This window comes from Lycium barbarum, chromosome 2 (assembly GCF_019175385.1).
Source record: "Lycium barbarum isolate Lr01 chromosome 2, ASM1917538v2, whole genome shotgun sequence".
Taxonomy (NCBI): domain Eukaryota; kingdom Viridiplantae; phylum Streptophyta; class Magnoliopsida; order Solanales; family Solanaceae; genus Lycium; species Lycium barbarum.
The window spans coordinates 128,415,669-128,436,816 of NC_083338.1; the positions used below are offsets into that span (position 1 = coordinate 128,415,669).

General features: G+C 37.1%; 2 protein-coding genes across 6 annotated transcripts; both read left to right on the forward strand.

The window, feature by feature from the left end:
- Window positions 1–5,167: 5,167 nt before the first annotated feature.
- LOC132627180 (probable GTP-binding protein OBGM, mitochondrial) lies at window positions 5,168–12,505 on the forward strand. 4 transcript variants are annotated; one of them, XM_060342369.1, is made up of 6 exons: window positions 5,168–5,242; window positions 8,271–8,480; window positions 8,583–8,691; window positions 10,758–10,840; window positions 10,968–11,030; window positions 11,133–12,505. In XM_060342369.1, the coding sequence occupies exons 2-6, from the start codon at window positions 8,355–8,357 to the stop codon at window positions 12,369–12,371; spliced, it is 1,620 nt and encodes a 539-aa protein (XP_060198352.1). In that variant the 5' UTR covers window positions 5,168–5,242; window positions 8,271–8,354; the 3' UTR covers window positions 12,372–12,505. The 4 variants fall into 4 exon arrangements, with proteins under 4 accessions (XP_060198352.1, XP_060198351.1, XP_060198350.1 ...); XM_060342368.1 differs by lacking the exon at window positions 5,168–5,242 and adding an exon at window positions 5,275–5,405; XM_060342367.1 differs by lacking the exon at window positions 5,168–5,242 and adding an exon at window positions 5,317–5,523 and having other exon boundaries at window positions 8,268–8,480.
- A 6,801-nt stretch (window positions 12,506–19,306) lies between these two features.
- LOC132627181 (metallothionein-like protein type 2 A) lies at window positions 19,307–20,591 on the forward strand. Of its 2 annotated transcripts, XM_060342371.1 has the most exons (3): window positions 19,464–19,622; window positions 20,093–20,164; window positions 20,298–20,591. In XM_060342371.1, the coding sequence occupies exons 1-3, from the start codon at window positions 19,558–19,560 to the stop codon at window positions 20,386–20,388; spliced, it is 228 nt and encodes a 75-aa protein (XP_060198354.1). In that variant the 5' UTR covers window positions 19,464–19,557; the 3' UTR covers window positions 20,389–20,591. The 2 variants fall into 2 exon arrangements, with proteins under 2 accessions (XP_060198353.1, XP_060198354.1); XM_060342370.1 differs by lacking the exon at window positions 20,093–20,164 and having other exon boundaries at window positions 19,307–19,622.
- Window positions 20,592–21,148: the final 557 nt, after the last annotated feature.

A 21,148-nucleotide genomic window follows, 5' to 3' on the forward strand; every position in this document is an offset into this window, starting at 1 on the left:
GTCCAAATCAAAATTTGATAAAAAATAATAAGTATTTTACACCTTTAAATTAATCAAATTAAAATTGAAAGTATCAACTGATGCTTAAATATTGCTATTGTTTTATCTCAAAGAGAAGAAAATAGTTTCCTTTTAAACAAGTCTTCTCTTTTAAAAAATATTAATAAATTTGTCGATTTTGTGTTCATAGCGAACATTAATATAATAAAATTTTAGATACGGAGCACAAATTACAATGTTATGTTAATCGTGTTTTGAACATAATATATATTTTATATATTATCACTATTCAAAAACAACTACATACACATAAATACACTATAATCTAAAGTGTTGGGCCCGTGCGCAACACGGGCATAGGCCGTCTAGTATGAGTAGACAAATGCGCGAAGAAATTCTGGCCTATACGCGCACCAACAACAAGAAAAACAGAGGAAAATAACTCCAAATTGAAAAAGTACAAATTAAGAAAAATAAAAATAGAAAATGTTGAGATATAAAAACTGGTAGGAACTCTTAGACTTGGGATGACAATGGTGGAACCAGTGGCGGATTCAGGATTTTCATTCAGAGGTTTGAAAAAAAAAAAAGCTAAAAATAATTATTCAGGATGCTAAAAAATTAATGCTGAGGATGTTCAGCCCTCTTTAAATTCGCCCCAGGAGGAATCCGCATGAAACGCCAGGGTCCTGTTCTTGTCCCCATCCTGCAAAAGTTTATGATATAAGCTAAAAATGTTAATAAAAGGTACACGATAACTAATAATGACATATCGCACGTGTGATTCTTTTAAATGCGGAAATATGGACAGTAAAAATTCATATAACCAATACCGATTTATTTGAATTGAGGCCTAATAAATTAATTAATAAAAAATTCTCATGGTACATAGCAGAGAGGTGATAAAAATTTACCTCGATAAACCGGCCAATGTAGGAAAGACCATGAATATGGTTAAAGCAATCCATATTCCAATGTAACCGTTTGGTTTTGGCAAGCACAAACTCAGAGCCTATTGTTAGTGCACCGACCAAAACCTGTAAAAAGAGAAGATAGAACAGTTTGTTAATTCAGTTCAAAAGGAAAAGTAAATTATTCAGATTTTTTCCCCCAATATAGATTAGATATGGCTAGTAGCATAAACTAACCCTGGAAAAAGCAGAGTAAGAAAAATCATTTGCTCCAAAGTTGACACCATCTAAAACAAATGCCAATGAGTTGATTGGCTGTGTACCAGCCACACTACCGATTGAACACAAGGGAAAGATCATTAGTTGAATTAAGATAGTGAAAGAAAAGAAGAACAGTTGAAAAAATTACTTCTTATTGTTATTTAATTTATTAAATATAATATACCGGGATGGCAACGATTATGAGGCGGATGACATTTTTGTCCAGTGAAAAAAACTCCTGAGCCAAAATATAAACCAAGTCCAACAATCAAAGCAAGTCCATGTCCCATCACATATGCCATCTACATTATCTGTACCCTTATCAGTATTGGCAGGAATGGAAATTGAAACAAAACAATAAAAACATCACAAACGTCACAAATTGATGAATTTCGTGAAAAGATCATCACAAATTGATGAATTTAGTCATAAATCGTCACAAATGTATCACAATGTTTTGTGATTGACCTGTCCATATATAATAAATATTCTATCACAAATTTATGTCTTTCTTGCAGCACCTGCAGGACACGAACTCCGGTAGCCTTAGCCTTTTGATAGTCATTCTCAGCAAAAGAAGTAGCGAGGATTGCCTAGACAAGAAGAAATCGCGGTTATTATAAAGAGAAAGCTGCGACTTGGATTATTGTTTTATTTTGTAATAGTGATATTAATTGTTGAATAAAGTAAAGTGTTGATGATCAATGTTTTTATAATATAAAAGTTAATTACCTGTGCAGCTACAGCCAATCCATCAGAGAGTAGAGATGAAGTTAACCAGACTTGTAAGCAAATTTGAAATGCAGCCTTAGGTACTGTACCCAGTCGTGCGGCCAATGATGCAGACAATGTTGTACAAAATGTAACTGCGCTATCACCCTTGCTAGTAACCAAAATCCTACCATCATATTGCAAACAAGATTAAAGTTCAGCAATTTATATATGGTGTACAATCGAGTACTTTGAATCTAAATTATTATAAGGTGTTGGATACTCTTAATGATGTGAGATCTTTTGGGGAAAACCGTGCGGGTTTGGCCCAAAGCGGATAATATCATATAATGTTAAGAGTATCTTTGGGCCGTTTAGCCCAACAATTGGTATCAGAGCCAATGATTTGGCGGGACAAGTATCAAGACGGCGGAGTGTGGTGTGGGGCCCGACTTAGTGCCTTTGCCAGTCTATGGGCTGGTTTACAACCTTTACCCGTTGCTTTGAAGATGCATACACATACACAGCCTTTGGGCTTCGGTGACCGTAAATACGCTGACGACATAGGTAGCACATAAACATGTTGAATCTCTAACCCGTGAATCATGTTAAGAGTATCTTTGGGCCGTTTAGCCCAACAAATGGTATCAGAGCTAATGATTTGGCAGGACGAGTATCAAGATGGCGGAGTTGGGGGACGAGTATCAAGATGGCGGAGTGTGGCGTGTGGCCCGACTTAGTGCCTTTGCCAGTCTATGGGCCGGTTTACAACCTTTACCCGTAGCTTTGAAGACGCATACACAGCCTTTGGGCTTCGGTGACCGTAAATACGCTGACGATGTGGGTAGCACATAAAGATGTTGAATCTCTGACCCGTGAATTATGGTAATGAGCCTTGTGAAACTTAATTCGAGGGGGAGATTGTTTGGGTGTGCGAACAAAATACTACATTGGTAGCTGAAAAAAATGTGAGGCCTTTTGGAGAAGTGCTCTTAGTGTTAAATACTTCTTTGCTGGGGATAGCCTAGGCGATCCCGGTACATATATATATATATATATTATTTGGTGAAATTAGCCTGTAAATGTTACGTATTATGCTCTAATTAAATGTAATAGTAAAAAATAAGTAACTTTTCTGATATAATTAAAAGAAAAAAAAAGACCTTGTAAGTGAAATAACAAAAAATAAGTAGTTTTTCTGATACAAAAGTAAGAAACATAATTTTATTCACTTATTTTGCAATGGTTGAGTGACCTTTTAAGAAGCGAACTCTACATTGAATAATTATTGATATATAGACTTACAGATCCCTAAAATTGGTTTAGCGAGAAAGACTAGGAAGAGTGTTTGAAAAAGGCCAAGATTAATGCAGCCCATGAGAATTGCTGTTGAAGCTGATAGAATTTGTCGCTTCACACGTTTGGGCTTGCCTTTAGACTTGCTTCCTGTAAATCAAAACCCCTCTGACATTATATCTTGACATTGTTTTGGTATGACGGGAGTCATTTTCTATACTTACATTTTAGGGAAATTTTGAAGTTTTAAAGATTAATAATATGTAAGTATAGTTAAAGTAGTAATGTAACGTTAAAAGTCAAAATAACGGTAAGGAAAATAACTTCAGTCTATAAGGGGAGGAAAGTTGTTTTTTTTCCAATTTGATAGAAAATGTAATGTTTTCTTTGAAGACATTTTTAGGCAACCAAATATGCAGTAGAAAAATGATTTTCCGATGAGAACCACTTTCCTTAAAATATAACTTCCGTCCATCGTATATAACAAATGTGCTCATGGTAATTTATGTATTACGCAAAAAAAAAAAAAAAAAAAAGGGAAGAGCACATATGTATGTCAAGACATAATTAAGTAAATAGTATAAGTATGTTCTTTCTGACACTTTAAATTTTTAAATGAGATTGTCACGACTGTATACCTTCTTCTGCTAAAGACTCTATGGTTTCAATAATATTGGTGGATACACCATTTTCTACATTCTCAAGGTTAGTATCATTAGTTACTAGTATCACTTTCATTTCATCCTTATTCTCCTTGGAATTACTTTTCTCCTAGTCATCTTTTGCTGCTTTTTTCAGTAATTCTTCTAACGGTGTCTTCCTCAGCAACAAAAGAAGTAGTTATGTTAACTAAAGGGTAAATTTCACTTTAATCGCTTGATTGAATATGGCTATTGAAACTCCAACTGCCGCAATTTCCACCGACCGTGTCATCATCAAGAGCCAACAATATTAATTTGGAGGAAGATATTAAAATAATTAAGTACATTTTTTTGCTTAAGATAAAATAGTTACTTGATTAAATAAAAAAGAGTTATATCAATAGCCCTAAGGCCTAATTTTACAATAAAATTCTGTCTTGCGATTTTTTTTATTGAGCCGGGATTCGAACCCAGAACCTCAAAATATTTTAAGCGAAGAGCAAAAATTAAAAACCACCTCCGAATAAGGGCAATCGTGCAAATTGCCCCATAGATGATTACTATCTTCTTAATTCTTATTTTTTTATTTCTTCTTTTCTTATTCAATTTTTTATTTTTTTCCTTAGAAAAAGAAAGATGTCTAATATCAAAGTAGAGAATTAAAGTCAATATTGGCTAATCAATCAAGCTCAACAACTTGGATATTATGGGGATCGTAAAGACATTTCTCGAATGATGGAAGATTTTGTAAAAATAAATGTTAAGCAAAATCAAGAATTGGAGCAACTTGAAATTGATATCTGGGACTTGGGGGCCAAATTTAGTGCAAAGGTTGAGACATGTGATGCTCAATATTAAATTGTCATGGATAATAAATTTTAGTTAGTTTCAATAAAAATAAGGTCCAAATCAATTTTGAAGAACTAAAGTTGGGGGCCGATCAATCGGCCTAAAGTTAGTGAATGATGCTGAGATTGAAGAAGTGATACGATCATGCAAAGAAAAGTTCATCAACTCATTTCTGCAGACTCTAGTTCATTTTGGGTGAGGATGTTGAAATGATGCAAATTTGAAATTTGAGCTCATTGGATCACATTTCAATCATTTTTTAATATTGTGCTCGATTGGGGATGTATAAGTCTTTTCTAGAAATGAAAGGTTAGCTTCGGGATATGAAAGTTGAGTTAACCGAGCCTATGAGGAAATTTGGTGATGAGGAAGAAAATGTGTTTATTTTGACGTTTGTCATGCCTAAAATAAAATGACATTCTTCACTTAAAGGCCAAAAAATACAAGATGCGACACCGAATAGTCGACCTATTTGAATTGTATCACCGCTACAAGTATATCACCGTAAACTTGAATTAAAATTGGGGAGTCAATTCATAAGTTCAAAGTGGAGGCGAAAATAACGAAGTTGATGTATGTCGTACCACGACATTAAATGCGCGCATTTTCTTTATTTTTAATTCAATTTTGCAATATTTATTTTAGGTTATTATTATTTTTTTTTAATGTTACTACCAAATTTTGGAATTGATTTGGACAAAGATTTATTAAGAGTGGCTGCACAAAAATGGTTGAGGTAAGTGACTAAAACCTGTGTAAAATTCACAAAGTCCCCTCACTTTCAAGCTAACAACACACAGCACACTCACTCTCACTTACAACACCAAAACAATCACACAGCTCGTTTTCCTCAGGTAAGGTCTCTCTTTCTTTCTATTACACAATTTTCTTTTTTCTTCTCTTTTGGTGTGGTCCTACAGCACAATTGTGAAATTTTGGTTTTGTTTTTTTATTGAGATGAAGAAGCTATGATTAAACTATAATTCCTACTTTTTGGGAGGGTAATTCAATTATTTCAATGAGAAAAAAAGTGATGTACGCAACCTGTTCGACAAATTGTCTGAGAGGGAAATTATTTAGCTGGTGAAGTCTTGAGTAACAGAATGACATTGAGGGTGTGTTCGGTATGAAGGAAAATATTTCTATGCATATATTTTTTTTTTTTTTTGGGAAAAGGAAAATAAGTGGTTTCTTACTTATTTTCTTGTGTTCGGTATATAAGCAAAAAATATTATCCGAAAAACATTTGTACATAATTTAGATATACAGGGATGGGGTTGAAGATGAGGTGTGTTGGAAGGTGGGGAGACACAATCAATGTGGAATGCCTCTTGTTTTCGGTACTCCTACTAAGGAAGGAAATCATTTTCGTCATTTTTAAGGAACTTAACAACGTTCTTACATAAAATGTTAAGACCAACCAAACATGGGAAAATTGGAAAACATAATCTGGAAAATGTTTTCCTACGTACCGAACACACCCTAAGAGATGCATATAAGTAAGTTTTGGTGTGTGGTTCGAGTACATGAGGGAGTTTGGACACCTCGATAGAACTTTAACATGGAGAGAATGTTATGCAACGCGAAAAGTGGTTTCGGAGTTCTTTAGCATTAGTGTCACTGCTAGGCTGGATCATAAATTGAGTATGCTGAATGTTCTTTCACTGAAATTTGATTCAGTATGGTTAGAATAGTTCATTTTGGCTTCTAGTTTTACATTTTCTTTGGAGCTGGACTAATTTCTTTGGCTATTTAATCAAATTAATAATCTAAGATGGGTGGAGGAGTTTGGCACTTTTTTTTTTTTTGGGTAACTAACTTCTTTATTAATCACCAAAGTTTAAGAACATGTAGAGCACCATAGCTTAGCTTTAACACAGCTACCTATTCTAGAAACGTAAACATCCTTAACTACAGAACTACTATACTAGGACTAAAGCATTTACGAGACGAAGGATTGTTGCTCGAACACAAAAGAGTTCGGCACTTTTGTGTACTTGCTGCTGTAAAATTTTCCTTTTGTGGAATTCTGAGTTTAATGGTTAAGAGAGCTGGTTTCATACTGAATGGGTTCTGTCATGGGTGATCGTTTAGAGTTAAAACTACATTTTGTGGTAGCTGTTTGATAAAATTATCGAAAGAACTTGGGATTTTCTCTTAATACTCTAGGTCCCCCTTTTTCTGGAAGGCATAGAATTTACAAAGAAAGTTGATTACTTGTAGTAGTTGAAGTGTGTCACTATGTTTCAGGTCATGTCGTTGTCGAAACAAAACAGATTCTTCTATCTAAAACTAAAAACTAAAAACAAAATATGTTTATTAGGTCTGCGTACACTCTACCCTCCCCAGACCCCACGATGTGGGATTTCACTGGGTTGTTGTTGTTGTATTGTTGAACTATTCATGAAGGGGAGCCTTGGCGTAACTGGTAAAGTTGCTGCCATGTGACCAGGAGGTCACGGGTTCGAGCCGTGGAAACAGCCTCTTGCAGAAATGCAAGGTAAGGCTGCGTACAAAAGACCATTGTGGTCCGGCCCTTCCTCGGACCCCGCGCATAGCAGGAGCTTTAGTGCACCGGGCTGCCCTTTTATTGTTGAACTATTCATGTAATTTTGTAGACTAAGATAATTTGCTCTCGTTGAGTTAACTACTTTTAAGTATATAAATATAACTATGGAAAATTTCTCCAAATATATGATAGATGTAGCACTTAGCTCTAGAATGGTTCCGAAGCTCTATGTCTCTGCTCTGGCTCGAATGTGCTGCATTTGACACAATTATGTGTATTCGACATGCTGCATTTGACACAATTATTTGTAATCGTACATTCATTAGGAACTGCATATTTAACAGCTCTCATGCCAAAGTATCGGGGTGTCACTCATTTGCTACTTATCTCTTGTGTCGATTTGGTGGCTGGAAAAAATACAGCAATAGTTGATTCATTGAAGACATTTCTTTTTTATTGTCAAATTTCCTTGTGAGTGCATTCCCCCCAAGTCGTCTTCTTTTTAAATTTTGGATGGATTTTTTTTTTTTTTTTTTTTTTTTGAATAAGGTAACATTTGTATTCCATCCAAAAGTATCAGCATTTTTTAGAATGCTGATGTGAAACTTTACAGGTAAAGCGACCAAAAACAGTGGCCAGGAGGTAATGATGCTGGTTACAATTTACACATTGCCTAGAAAATATACGAAATCAACTACTTCCCCCACTATATCTTGTTTACACCAAAAATAAAAGAAACTAAGACGCTTCATTTTAACTATCTGGATAGAGTTAGCTTTATCTTCAAATTGTCTTGAGTTTCTTTCCTTCCAAATTGACCACTAAATACAAGCTGGAATGGACTGCCACCAATCTTCCTTCGCCTTCCTTCTTCCAATTTCTTTCCAGTTGCATAAGAGTTCTAGAGTTGATCTTGATAACACCCACTTCACCCTTAGGATACTAAATTTTGGATGGATTATTTTGATCTTCTTTGAATACCTGAACTGAGCTGCCTTAATTTCTCTTTATTATCTCTGCATGAAGGTTAACTATATCACTTGCACAAGTTTTAAATACTTCCTGCCTTTTTTCTGTCACTCATGCTAGCAGGTGATGAAATCTTAGAATCAGAACTGATTTTTTTCATAGTGTGGAACCTTGGAAACTTGGAAGATTACAGAGTAGAACAGGGATATGTCATTTAGCCAGAAAATTCTTTACTTGAAGGCTTCGCGAAGATGCTTGCGGTCTCCATGGCTAATCCAAACCTATTCTTTCTCAGACATTGTCTACAAGAAAACGAAGCTTGCTCCTCTACAGGTCCTTGATGCTTCCAGTTCTCTCCCTCTATGAGAACTACTTTCAATATACTCACTTTTATACCCAGTACGTATTTGTCCGTTTATACAAGTTTCCGTACAGGAACGAAGAATGATTGACCGCTTTCGCATATGGGCCAAAGGAGGTGATGGTGGCAATGGTTGTACCAGTATTCGTCGTAGTCGACATGATCGCCGTGGCAGACCTGATGGTATGTTCTCTAACCTCTTTATACCTCAGGGGTGGTGCGGAGGAAATATGTAACTAGTTGACTTCCATCTTTGGGTCTTTCATTTCCCAATTGAAGTTTTACCCTTTCTTTAAATTTATTATCGTTCTTCTCTTAAATTGCTCTTTTTCTCCTTCAATTTCTTTATGTTAAAACCTTGCTTGGATGCACATTTCGTCTCTTGGTTATCACAAGATCTTTTGGTTAACTGTTCTCCTTTACTTGATATGATGGAAATACAGGACAACCTGCCCACTTACTGATTAAACAATTAAGATGCTGTCAACCAAATCAAGATAAACAGCGAGTCACCCACCCATGGTAAATTATATAAGTTAAAGCACCAACATGTCATATATGTAACCCGAATTTAACAGATCAACTGTTTACTGGTAAAGTTTGAACCAAAAACCAGCTATTCCCGAGGCTGTAGCGCTAACTACTTCATTGGTTGGTTGGATACCTGAAGTACTTGTTTGGAGCGAAAATTCTATAAACAAAAGACCAATTATTTGTAGAGTTAGAATTCTCCAGAACCTCAACAGAAGGAGAATAAAAGATTGAAAGAAAATAAACGAGAAATTCATACACCACAATGGAAAAGATAACTGTACTTTCTTCACTTGCATTAAGAGAGGAATGTTAACCTGATAGAGAAGGAGAAATATAATGTAGTTTGATCTGCTTTAACAAGTTATTGTAATTCAACTTTTATGAGGACAGGGATTGAGAAAGCTGAAGGGTAGGTTTAAAACGAGCTGAAAATTGCAAATTCCGGTCTTAATAGCAAATCTATATGGTTCAGGGGTAATATGGTACGCAACTGAAGTGTCTCTAAAATCATGCACTTGAAAGACCTCATGCATTTTTATTGTTCAACTTTGATACTTTATGTGTTGAGAAGTTTTCTCTTTCTTTATTTTTGAGGGCCTTCTGCATGCAGAAGTTGCAGAAACTAAAAGATGCTACTCAAGAAATTTGATGCTTTTAGTATCATTGATATTGAAGTTATGAGGTCACTGAATATTTAAATGAAATCCGGAATATCAGAGAAGGATGATGTGCGGCAAAACTTGAACTTTCACCTTGTTGGTGGGTGTTTGATTTCCCACCTTGTTATCCTGCTTCCCATTCCACTTCCCTTCCCCCTATGTATGATAAAAAGTTTAAAAAGGAAGAAGCAAAATACACAAAAATAACAAGGTCCATGGGGTTCCAGTGAGAAGTGAAGCGCGCAATTTACCTATTTTAAAAATTTCTAACATACATGAACTTAGTACTATAATGATCAAGTTGCAATTAACGTACTTATTTGAGCATAATGCTGATACTAATCCAACTCTTCAAGTTTGAGATCCAAAGAACCAACCACTTCTTGCTGGGATCACATTCTGCATCACTGTTTTAAGTGCACACTCCTTTGAATTGCCTGCTTCAATCCTGAAACGCAACCCTCCCCCCCCCCCCCCCCCCCCCCCCGGGCCCGCGCGCGCATTGGTTCATCCCTTTGAGTGACGAAATGATGGCTGTTAATAACACTGACCTAAAGAATGGCTTTTCATTCTTGACCTTCTAGGTAAAGTTACTCCACTTTTTTTAACCAGAGAACTTCGCCCCCAAAAAAACTGCTCTATCATGCTTTTTATAGTATTTTGTGGCTTATTCGCTCTCGTTATTTCTTTCTTTCGTATTGCTTGGAATTGCCTGTTCTTGTGCCAAGGGCTACTGGAAACAACCTCTCTACCTCCCAAGGTAGGGGTAAGGTTTGCGTACACTCCACCCTCCCCAGACCCCACTTTGTGGGATTTCACTGAGTATGTTGTTGTTGTAGAACTTCCCAAAAAGGTTTTGTAGCTGTATATCTTCCTTGTGTGTCCTTTTCTTTTTACCTTAATAATTTTATTGTTTCTTCTTTTCTTTTTATTTTCTTCATACATTTTGTTTTACCAATATAACTCATTTTAAGATATGCAGTCAAGCTTGATTTGCTATATTGACCAGTTGTAAGGTTTCCTCTCTTCTTTACCTTCTTTTTGGACTGAATGCAGGTGGGAATGGTGGACGAGGTGGTGACGTGATATTAGAATGTTCCCCTACAATGTGGGATTTGAGTGCTCTGCAGCAACCCAGCGTGTGTTTTCTTCCCTACTGCATGATATCTGTTGCACAATTAATTATTGATGGAATTTACCCTGTCATTTGATTGATATATGTGTGACACTTTATATTTTTGCCTAAATGTTTGTGACATATTTCAGAATGCAAAGAGAGGGGGAAATGGGTCTTCCAAAAATATGATAGGAAGCAGAGGAGCCGACAAGGTTAACTTTTATCTCTCTCTTGATCTTTAGAGTCTTTGGCATATGTATATTGTTTGTCTTTTGATCAAACCTAAACTAAAGGCCGGCTCTCTTGTGTGATAGGTGATCCAAGTTCCAATCGGTACCGTAATTCATCTAGTAGAGGGTGAACTTCCATCTGCAGTAGAGAAGAGTTCAAGTTCTAAGTTGGACCCTTGGGAGATTCCAGGTACAGTTGATATTGATTCGTCAGAGTTTTCTACACAATCAATTACGGCCGACCAAACCGGGTCAAAAGTTGAGAAGAAAGTCAAATCAAGTGGACGTCGAGCTTCTGATGGTGAAGAATCAACTACAGCTAGGAAAAGAACTTTTCATTTGCCGACCAATTCCCGCACTCCGTGCTCAATTTCTAGAGGCAAAATCGAAAGTGATGATGATGATTTGAGCGATTGGGAGGAAGAAAGCTGTGGAGAAATGGAAGATGAAGATGGTGATGATGTTATGGGAACAGAATGTGAAGATGAGTTGGAAGAAACTGAACTTATAGAATACAATGTGGCAGAGTTAACAGAACAAGGCCAACAAATAGTTGTTGCTCGTGGAGGGGAGGGTGGCTTAGGCAATCTGTCCATGAGGAAAGCGTCAAAGATGATGCAAAAGGGAGCCGATTGTGATGATGAAGTATCTGATGATGATCATCATCATGCATCACCAAGTGCTGGCTTGCCTGGCTCAGAGGTGGTACTTGTGCTAGAACTAAAGAGCATTGCTGATGTAGGTCTTATTGGGATGCCAAATGCAGGCAAAAGTACCCTTCTTGGGGCGTTATCAAAGGCTAAACCTGTTGTAGGCGATTATGCATTCACAACATTGAGGCCTAACTTAGGTAACGTAAATTATTACGATTTTTCTTTAACTGTAGCTGACATCCCAGGACTCATAAGAGGAGCCCATGAAAATCGTGGGCTTGGGCATGCTTTCCTTCGGCACATAGAACGTACAAAAGTTCTAGCATATGTGGTAGACTTGGCTGCAGCACTGGGTGATAACAAGGGAATACCACCATGGGAGCAGTTAAATGACTTGATTTTGGAACTCGAGTACTATAGTGAGGGTTTATCTGATCGGCCATCCTTAGTGGTGGCTAACAAAGTCGATGAAGATGGGGCTGAAGAGGTATATAAAGAACTAAAACGCCGTGTATCTGGTGTACCTGTTTTCCCCGTGAGTGCAATCCTAGAGGAAGGAGTACCAGAACTGAAAGATGGTTTAAGGATGCTTATCAGTGGTGAACAAACACACGGGCTAAAATTAGATGGAATAGTTCTTCACCAGGATGATGCTTTTGTGAGCATCTAGTCTTGTATACTTTCGCTTGAAAATGTAACACATTTTGACCACATTCCATGGCAAATATTTTTGACTTAGGAATAAGGTTGCGTACTTTTTGTTTAGCACTTTATGAATAACCAATTGTTAGTTTCACTTTCAGATATCTCAAATGAGTTAAAACTATAGCAAATACGGTTAGTTATACGTAGGCAATGACATTTCGTAATGTATAAAATTATATTGAAATAACTTAATGTTGTATATGATTCATATTATAGTACATGATATGATGGATCCAATCAGATTGGCAAATTGTAGTTGCAGTAGTACTGTAAAAGAAGAATCTTCAAACTTTTTATCGTGTAAGAAAGAGTGATATGCTTCTCTTTTTATTACAAAAGAAGAAGATATATGCTTCATCTTTTTTCTTAAAAGATACGTGAAAGCTTTGGTATGTATTCTCCAAAAGCAAAAGGGGATTGATGATTGATAAAAATACCATCTTGAACGGCTGGAAATTAAAGTATTAAGGAGCTTTTCATTGGTATGTCATAGTCATCTTAAAGAGTGGGTTTTACAGGAATGGTCCTTAAAGATCTTTAACTTTTGTTCTTGTTAATAAAGTAGGGCAAATATAGACATTCACCAGAACTTCTCCTTCTTCCTCCTTATTTCGATGGAATTAGTGTGAAAAAATCGAAAAGAATGAGAAGTGAGAACACATGGAAATATCGAAAAAACAATGAGAATAACAGTTAGCAACAAGCTTGCCTTGGGAACTACTGGCTAAACCAAAAGTGATGTAAGGATCCACTAATGGTGGTAGAGAATTCTTATTTCTTGACGATCCGTCAGGATCTGTGAACAATTTGTATCAAAGTTATGACATAAAATTTGTACAGGAGTTCTGATGATCCGCATAACTTGTGACAAAGGCAAGTTTGTCCATCCATCGAACTCCTGACGATCCGTCAAGAGTTATCAACAACTTATTCTACAATTATTACACAATTTTGTTATAAAGTGATCACAATTTGTACTAAAGTATTGACAATCTGTCAAGACTTGAGGAGGCAAAACAAGTTTTGCTTTGTAATATTGGAGTGAATTCTCAAGAAACTTGATTATTTTCTCAGCTACCACCATGAAACCCACCATAATATTATTTCATCAGAACTTCCGACAATTCGTCAGGATTTGTGAACAATTTGTACTTGTTTTGATGATCACCAAGACTTGTGGCAAGACCTATCCATCAAACTTCCGGCGATCCGTCACGACTTATGAATAATCTATTCTAAAGTTATGACAAATAATAAAGATCCGTCAGGACTTATGCAGGCAAGGCAAATTTGCACATCCATCACAACTTAACCATGACTTGCTGCCAAGTTTTTATTGCAAGTTATTTTTGCTAAATTTATGTAAAGGGAGTCAAACCTTAAACAAGGACATGAATATGAACACTCTACTGCCTTTTTAAAATTGAAGCGGAGCGACAAAGGGTTGTATTTTCATAAATCGCGGTAACAATGCCATTCTGTCACTTTTCAAGTACTTGATCCTAACAGTGTTTACCAAAAGATTGTGTCAAAACTAATAATGCTGTCGTTAAAAACTAGAACCTATTTGACATCCTACAACTATCAATTAATTAGATGATATGGAGAATTTAACAAAGACACTTTCTTGTGTAATTTCCAAGAATCTAAACTCCATATAGGCCTACTTGGATTGATTGTGTCGATACGATCTTGTCAATGCCTTCAACAATTATTTAATTGAACAAGAATAAAGGGTCTACATTGTGATAATCAAAGGCAAGTAGCATCAATTATATAGGTTATAAAATCACTTTCCAAAAGTCTCCCAACAATACGATGCCAATTGGATAATGTTATTATTATTATTATTATTATTATTATTATTATTATTATTATTATTATTATTATTAATATGTTAAAGCAAGAAAAGTCTATAAATCCTAGATTGATGCCCAACGCAAATGTCACCTTAGAGTTAGAGTTGAAAATTTTCCCTTACATTTTTGCCGTTAGGACATGCTGTATAATTTATACATAACGGTAAATTGCACTAATAGCCCTTGAAATTTAGTTATCTTTGCATTTTTTCGACTCTTTGAAATGATAAATTATTTTGAACTCTTAAAACATATACTTAATCTAACATTGCCACCAGTTCAGTAAATTATTCCGTTCAGTTAATTAAATTTTTTTAATTGAAATTGAAAGATAAAAAAAATTGAATTTGAATTAGAAAATAAAACCATTCTATCACTTAACTGATTAAAAAAAAAAAAAAGATAAACACAAAGTCAACTAAAGTACTAACAATTGTATATTACTATCATTAATATATTTTTTTTAAGTATGTCAATGGCTACGATAAAAATCTTATTATTATTATTATGATGATGATGATGATGATGATGATGTCAGATTCATCCCCCCACCCCCGCACCCGACCCACCCCCCAACCAAGCCACCCCGATCGGCGACGACGACCACCACCACTGGTAGTACGTTTTTCCGGCCGGCCAGATCTCTCTCTCTGCTCTATTCTCTTTTCTTTCCTTCTTCCTTTTTTGATTTTTCTCTTTTCCTTCCTCTTCTACCCTGCGACCGGAAACCCTTCACCAGTAGGTTTCCGGTCAGTTTCTGCACAGGTACTCAAGTTTTTCGGCAGTTCCTGGCGATGAACAGTGATTCCGGCCAGGGAACAGTACTTTCCGGCAGAGAACAGTATTTCCGGTGGCAAACAGAGATTTTTCGGTGGTGAACATGTTTTATTTATTTGGAGTCAGTACCTCGAGTAGGCAATTCCCTATTTTTTAGCCTTATAAATTTTTCCTACTCCGCCTAATTGAATATCTATTTCACTGCTTATAGACTCTTGCTAACTTGTGCTTTAGTATTGATCATTTGTTTGTCTTAGATTAACCTTTCACTAGCGTATATTTGCTTCACTGGCTTTGGTGAGGGATGGTAGACTAGGGTCATGTTCTCTGTTGGGGACGGGGGCTAGGGTGGGGGGAGGGGGGGCTAAGGGGGTTGAGGGAGCTTCTAGGTTGAGAGTAGGTCTTGGAATATTGGGACTTTATCGGGAAAGTCCATAGAGTTAGTTAAGATTCTTAAGAAGAGGAGGATTAATATTGTTTGCATCCAAGAGACTAAACCGGTAGGACCTAAAGCTATGGATGTGGACGGGTACAAGCTTTGGTTCTCGGGTAAGTCGAGGTATATGAATGGGGTAGGGATCTTAGTAGATAGTGAGCTTAGAGATCAGGTGGTAGAGGTTAGGAGGATCAATGATAGGATGATGGCGATTAAGTTGGTCGTTGAAGGGTTCACCTTGAACATTATTAGTGCTTACTCGCCGCAAGCGGGTTTGAACGAGGAGGAAAAAAGGCTCTTTTGGGAGGACTTGGACGAAGTGGTAGTAAGTATACCGGCTACTGAAAAGTTATTCGTATGAGGACATTTCAATGGGCACATTCGGTCTGTTTCGAGGGGTTATGACGAGGTGCATGGAGGATTTGGCTTCGGGGACAGGAACGGTGGAGGAGTCTCACTCCTGGATTTCGCAAAGGCTTTTGGATTGGTGGTAGCCAACTCGAGTTTTTCGAAAAAGGAGGAGCACTTGGTAACCTTCCGTAGCTTGGTGGCTGCGACGCAAATAGACTCTTTGCTTCTTAGAAAAGATGATAAAGGCCTCTGTAAGGACTGCAAGGTCATTCCGAGTGAGAATCTTACGACCCAACATAAGCTATTGGTGATATATTTGGAGATAAGGAGGAAGAAGAAGAAGAGGATCGTGGATGACCGACCGAGGATTAGGTGGGGGAGTTTGACTTTATCTAATGTCCTAGAGATGGGGGAGAAGTTGATGGCTATGGGAGCGTGGGATAGTAGGGGGGATGCAAGCAATTTATGGGATAGGACGACCAGTTGCATTAGAGAAGCAGCTAGAGAAGTATTGGGGGTCTCAAGAGGCCGCCGTGGTGGGCACCGAGGGGATTGGTGGTGGAATGGAGAATTCCAAGGGAAGGTGGAAGCAAATAAACAGGCATATGTGAAGTTGGTAGATAGCACGGATGATGAAGAGAAGAGGACGAACAGGGAAAAGTATAAGATGGCCAGAAAGGAGGCGAAGTTGGCAGTTTCAGCGGCAAAAACGACAGCCTTTGAACGTCTTTATGCAGAACTAAAGGACAGATGTGGGGATAAGAAGTTGTTTAGGCTAGCCAAGGTGAGAGAAAGGAAGGAACGCGACTTAAATCAAGTGAAGTGCATCAAGGACGAGGATGGAAAAGTGTTGGTACAAGAAGCCCACATTAGACAGAGATGACAATCATACTTTCATAAACGCTTGAACGAAGAAGGGGACAGAGACATTGTGTTGGGAGATTTGGAGCACTCTGATAGGCGTCGCGACTTTGGATATTGTAGGAGTATAAAGGTTGAGGAGGTTAAGGAAGCTGTTCGTAGGATGCGCAGGGGAAGAGCGACCGGACCTGACGAGATTCCTGGAGAATTTTGGAAGAGTGCAGGCAGGGTAGGCTTGGAGTGGTTGATTGGGTTGTTTAATGTCATTTTCAAGACAGCGAAGATGCCCGAAGAATGGAGGTGGAGTACAATGATTCCCTTGTACAAGAACAAGGGCGACATTCAAAGCTGCAACAACTATAGAGATATCAAACTGCTAAGTCACACTATGAAAGTGTGGGAAAGGGTGGTGGAGATGAAGGTGAGGAGAGGTGTGTCTATTTAAGAGAATCAGTTTGGATTCATGCCGGGGCGCTCGACTACAGAAGCCATTCATATTGTAAGGAGATTGGTGGAGCAGTATAGAGAGCGGAAGAGGGACTTGCACATGGTATTCATTGACCTAGAAAAGACTTACGACAAAGTGCCAAGAGATGTCCTATAGAGATGCTTGGAGGCTAAAGGTGTACCTGTGGTGTACATTAGAGCGATAGAGGACATGTATGATGGAGCTAAGACCAGGGTAAGGACGGTAGGAGAAGACTCGGAGCACTTCTCTGTTCTGATGGGTTGCATCAGGGATCAGCTCTTATCCCGTTTCTATTCGCCTTGGTGATGGATGAATTGACGCAACAAATACAAGGTGAGGTGTCTTGGTGTATTTTGTTCGCGGATAACATGGTCCTGATTGATGAGACTTGCAGCGGAGTTAACGATAAGCTGGAGGGCTGGAGACAGACGTTGGAGTCTAAAGGATTTAAATTGAGTAGGACCAAGACAGAATACTTGGAGTGCAGGTTCAGTGGCGTACCGCATGAGGCTGACGAGGAAGTGAGGCTTGGTACCCAGGCCATTCAAAAGAAAGGAAGTTTCAAGTATCTTGGATCTATTATACAGGGAGATGGGGATATTGACGATGATGTTTCACATCGTATTGGTGCAAGGTGGTTGAAATGGAGGCCCGCCTCCGGAGTGCTGTGTGACAAGAAAGTGCCACCAAAACTTAAAGGCAAGTTCTACAAAGTGGTGGTTAGACCGTCTTTATTGTAGGGGCGGAGTGTTGGCCAGTCAAGAACTTTCACATTCAGAAGATGAAAGTCGCGGAAATGCGAATGCTGCGATGGATGTGTGGGCACACTAGGAGGGATAGAATTAGGAATGAAGCTATCCGGGTCAAGGTAGGAGTGGCATCGGTGGAGGACAAGATGCGAGAAGCGAGGCTGAGATGGTTTGGGCATGTGAAGAGGAGAGACACAGATGCTCCAGTGCGGAGGTGTGAGAGGTTGGCTATGGATGGTTTCATGAGAGGTAAAGGGAGGCCGAAGAAGTATTGGGGAGAGGTGATTAGACAAGACATGGAACAGTTTCAGCTTACCGAGGACATGACCTTAGATAGGAGGTTGTGGAGGACTTAGATTATGATAGAAGGCTAGGTTGTTTATCCTTTCACCCTAGTAGTTGTAGTTTTGCTCATTCGTTTATTGCCATTTGATTTCTACATTTGATATGCTTGTCCCTGTCTGACTTTTTTGTCTTCTTTTCCTCTCTTGAGCCGAGGGTCTTTCGGAAACAGCCGCCTTACCTTTCAAGATGGGGGTTAGGTCTGCGTACACTCTACCCTCCCCAGACCCCACATTGTGGGATTCTACTAGGATTCTTCTTCTTTTTCTTAGTATTATTATTTCGAAACTTCTAAGTAATTGAAATAGCAATAGAATATTAAGTATTAATTTAAAATTCTAGTGTAAAATTTCTACTTAAGGTTTACATCATTGAGGACGTTATAACTTTATTATATTTAGATATGCCATTGAGAGATGATAATGATATTATCTTATTATTTCAAACAAATAGGATAACAATTTTTTATGATTAATTATTGTTATTACTGCGCAGTTCTTAACACTAGCGCAAATAACTTTTTTAAAGGCACTTATTAAATTTAAGGATAGAGCATATATAGTGCTACTAAAATTCTCCACTTTGTTCCAAAACGTAGTTAAAGGACTAATTCCTAGTTTTACCGGTACTTAACTGAATTCCTAATATTAGTATGTTTCAAAAGTTCAAAATCATCTTTGGTCCTAAACGTAGTTAAATGGACTAATTCATGGTTATGCTGCTGAAAATTAATTAAGGGCTACTCCTGTACTTTGTCCTTTATATAATTTATTCTCAGGAAACCACCTCAGGAATGTCAAATTTTGTAGGTTGATCGATTCTCATTTCCTTAATTAATACTGAAAAATAAAATAAATAAAATTCTCGTTCTCAAACTCACTATGGCAGGAACAGAGCTACTGTCACAATGGGTTCATGCGAATTCTTATTAAAAAAATTATACTCTATATATAAGATTATAATTATTTGTTATATATATATATAGTAAATGTTGTTATTGTTGTTCTAGTAAATATTGTTGAATCCCTTAACTCTTGAGGTGTTTATTTCTTTAAATTTTAAATCATTTAAATGAAAACTCTAATTCTTACAAGGATATTATATTTAAGACATTATCAAACTACTACTATACAAATTCCCCATTATTTGTCAACGTGTCACGCACACAATCACCAATTTTATCCTCATTTCTCCTATAAAAACCCCACTCTGTGCTTCACATTTCATCACAACTACAACAAGAACTTGCATTACACTAAATTTCTTTTACAAAAAATCTCTCATCTCCAACAACAAACTAAGAAAACATGTCTTGCTGTGGAGGAAGCTGTGGATGTGGATCTGGCTGCAAGTGCGGCAGTGGCTGTGGAGGGTAAGTCTTGAGTAGAGATTCTCTTCTGTATTTACAAATGCTAACTTTAATACTGATTGTTATTTCACGAAATGCTCCTCAAATGAACTTTTGAACTTCAAATTAAAAAGCAAACACATGAATTTGCAATTAATCTTTGCAAATAATATATGTTCTATCCAAACTCGTTTTAAGAATGTTTTTAAAAAGTGAAATACTGATAGTAGTTTAATTCTTCTAGATCTACTTGCACCGTTCATTTTTTTAATTTTTGGCACGTACGATCATCAAAAAAAATGTGTCGATTTCTCAGATGATCACTCAACTAATAATTATTATCTCAAAAAGTCACTTTCTTTGTTAAAGAAAAATAGAATAAAAAAAAAGTAACTTTCAGAGATAATAACTATTAATTGAATGATCATATGGAAAAACAATCGGAAAAAAACTATTAAGGTATTTTGTTAATTGAGTTATTGGTGATATTGTAGATGTGGGATGTACCCCGACATGGAGAAGTCCACTACCTTTACCATCATTGAAGGTGTTGCACCCGTGACCAAGTACGTCTAGTTGCACCTTTAATATCTTTTCCCTATGCCTTCTGGTTTAATATATAAGTAGTTTGCAATGAAAATAATCTACCCAAAAAAAAAAATTATAAATTAGAATGCTAATTAGTTGAATTAATTGCAGCTACGGAAGGGTTGAGGAGAAAGCAGCAGGAGAAGGAGGAAATGGATGCAAGTGTGGATCAAGCTGCACCTGTGACCCTTGCAATTGCTAAGAATATTATTCTCTAAGTGTGTGTTGTTATAAAAGCTTTTTCTGTAATAATAATGGTGAGACTACAGCCATGGAACTGATTATCAGTTCTTAGGTTAGTGCCTTTCCTGTTTGTTTCTCTAACTGATATATTTCTGGAGTAGTGATTTGGGGCTGTAACAGAAACGTATCATATAGTATAAGTTTGTTTAAATTCTTGCGTTATTGCCGGTGAAGTCTCTCATATTTCTTTAGCACCATAGTCTTTCAACCGTAATCTTGATGAGTAGTGAGTTTGAGATATGGTGTAAAAATTTATGCGTACTAAGATGTTTACATCAAATTAATAAATTTATGATATACCTTGGCACATATATTCGGAAATAGCCATCCTACCTTGATAGGAGTAAGGTCTGCGTACACTCTACCCTCCCCAGACCCCACAATGTGGGATTTCACTGGGTTGTTGTTGTTGTTGTAGTCATATGGTTAGTTAATATATATTCTTATTTTATTAAATTACTTAATCATGATAAGTTAACACTGTTTGATATAAATACCTCGAGAAGGTAAATTTTAATGAGATATGGACAGAATAGTAGTTATATTGAGTATAGCCTGAATGCCTATTGCACGGATATTTACTCAGATACTATATGTTGAATTGTGTGACAATCTAGCTTAAAAGTTTGAGTTGATAAGAGAAAAGGGAAAATTTATTTGGATTTTGGGCTACTTTTTCCCTTTCTATGGATTTAGAAAGTACCCTTGGACCAACCCAC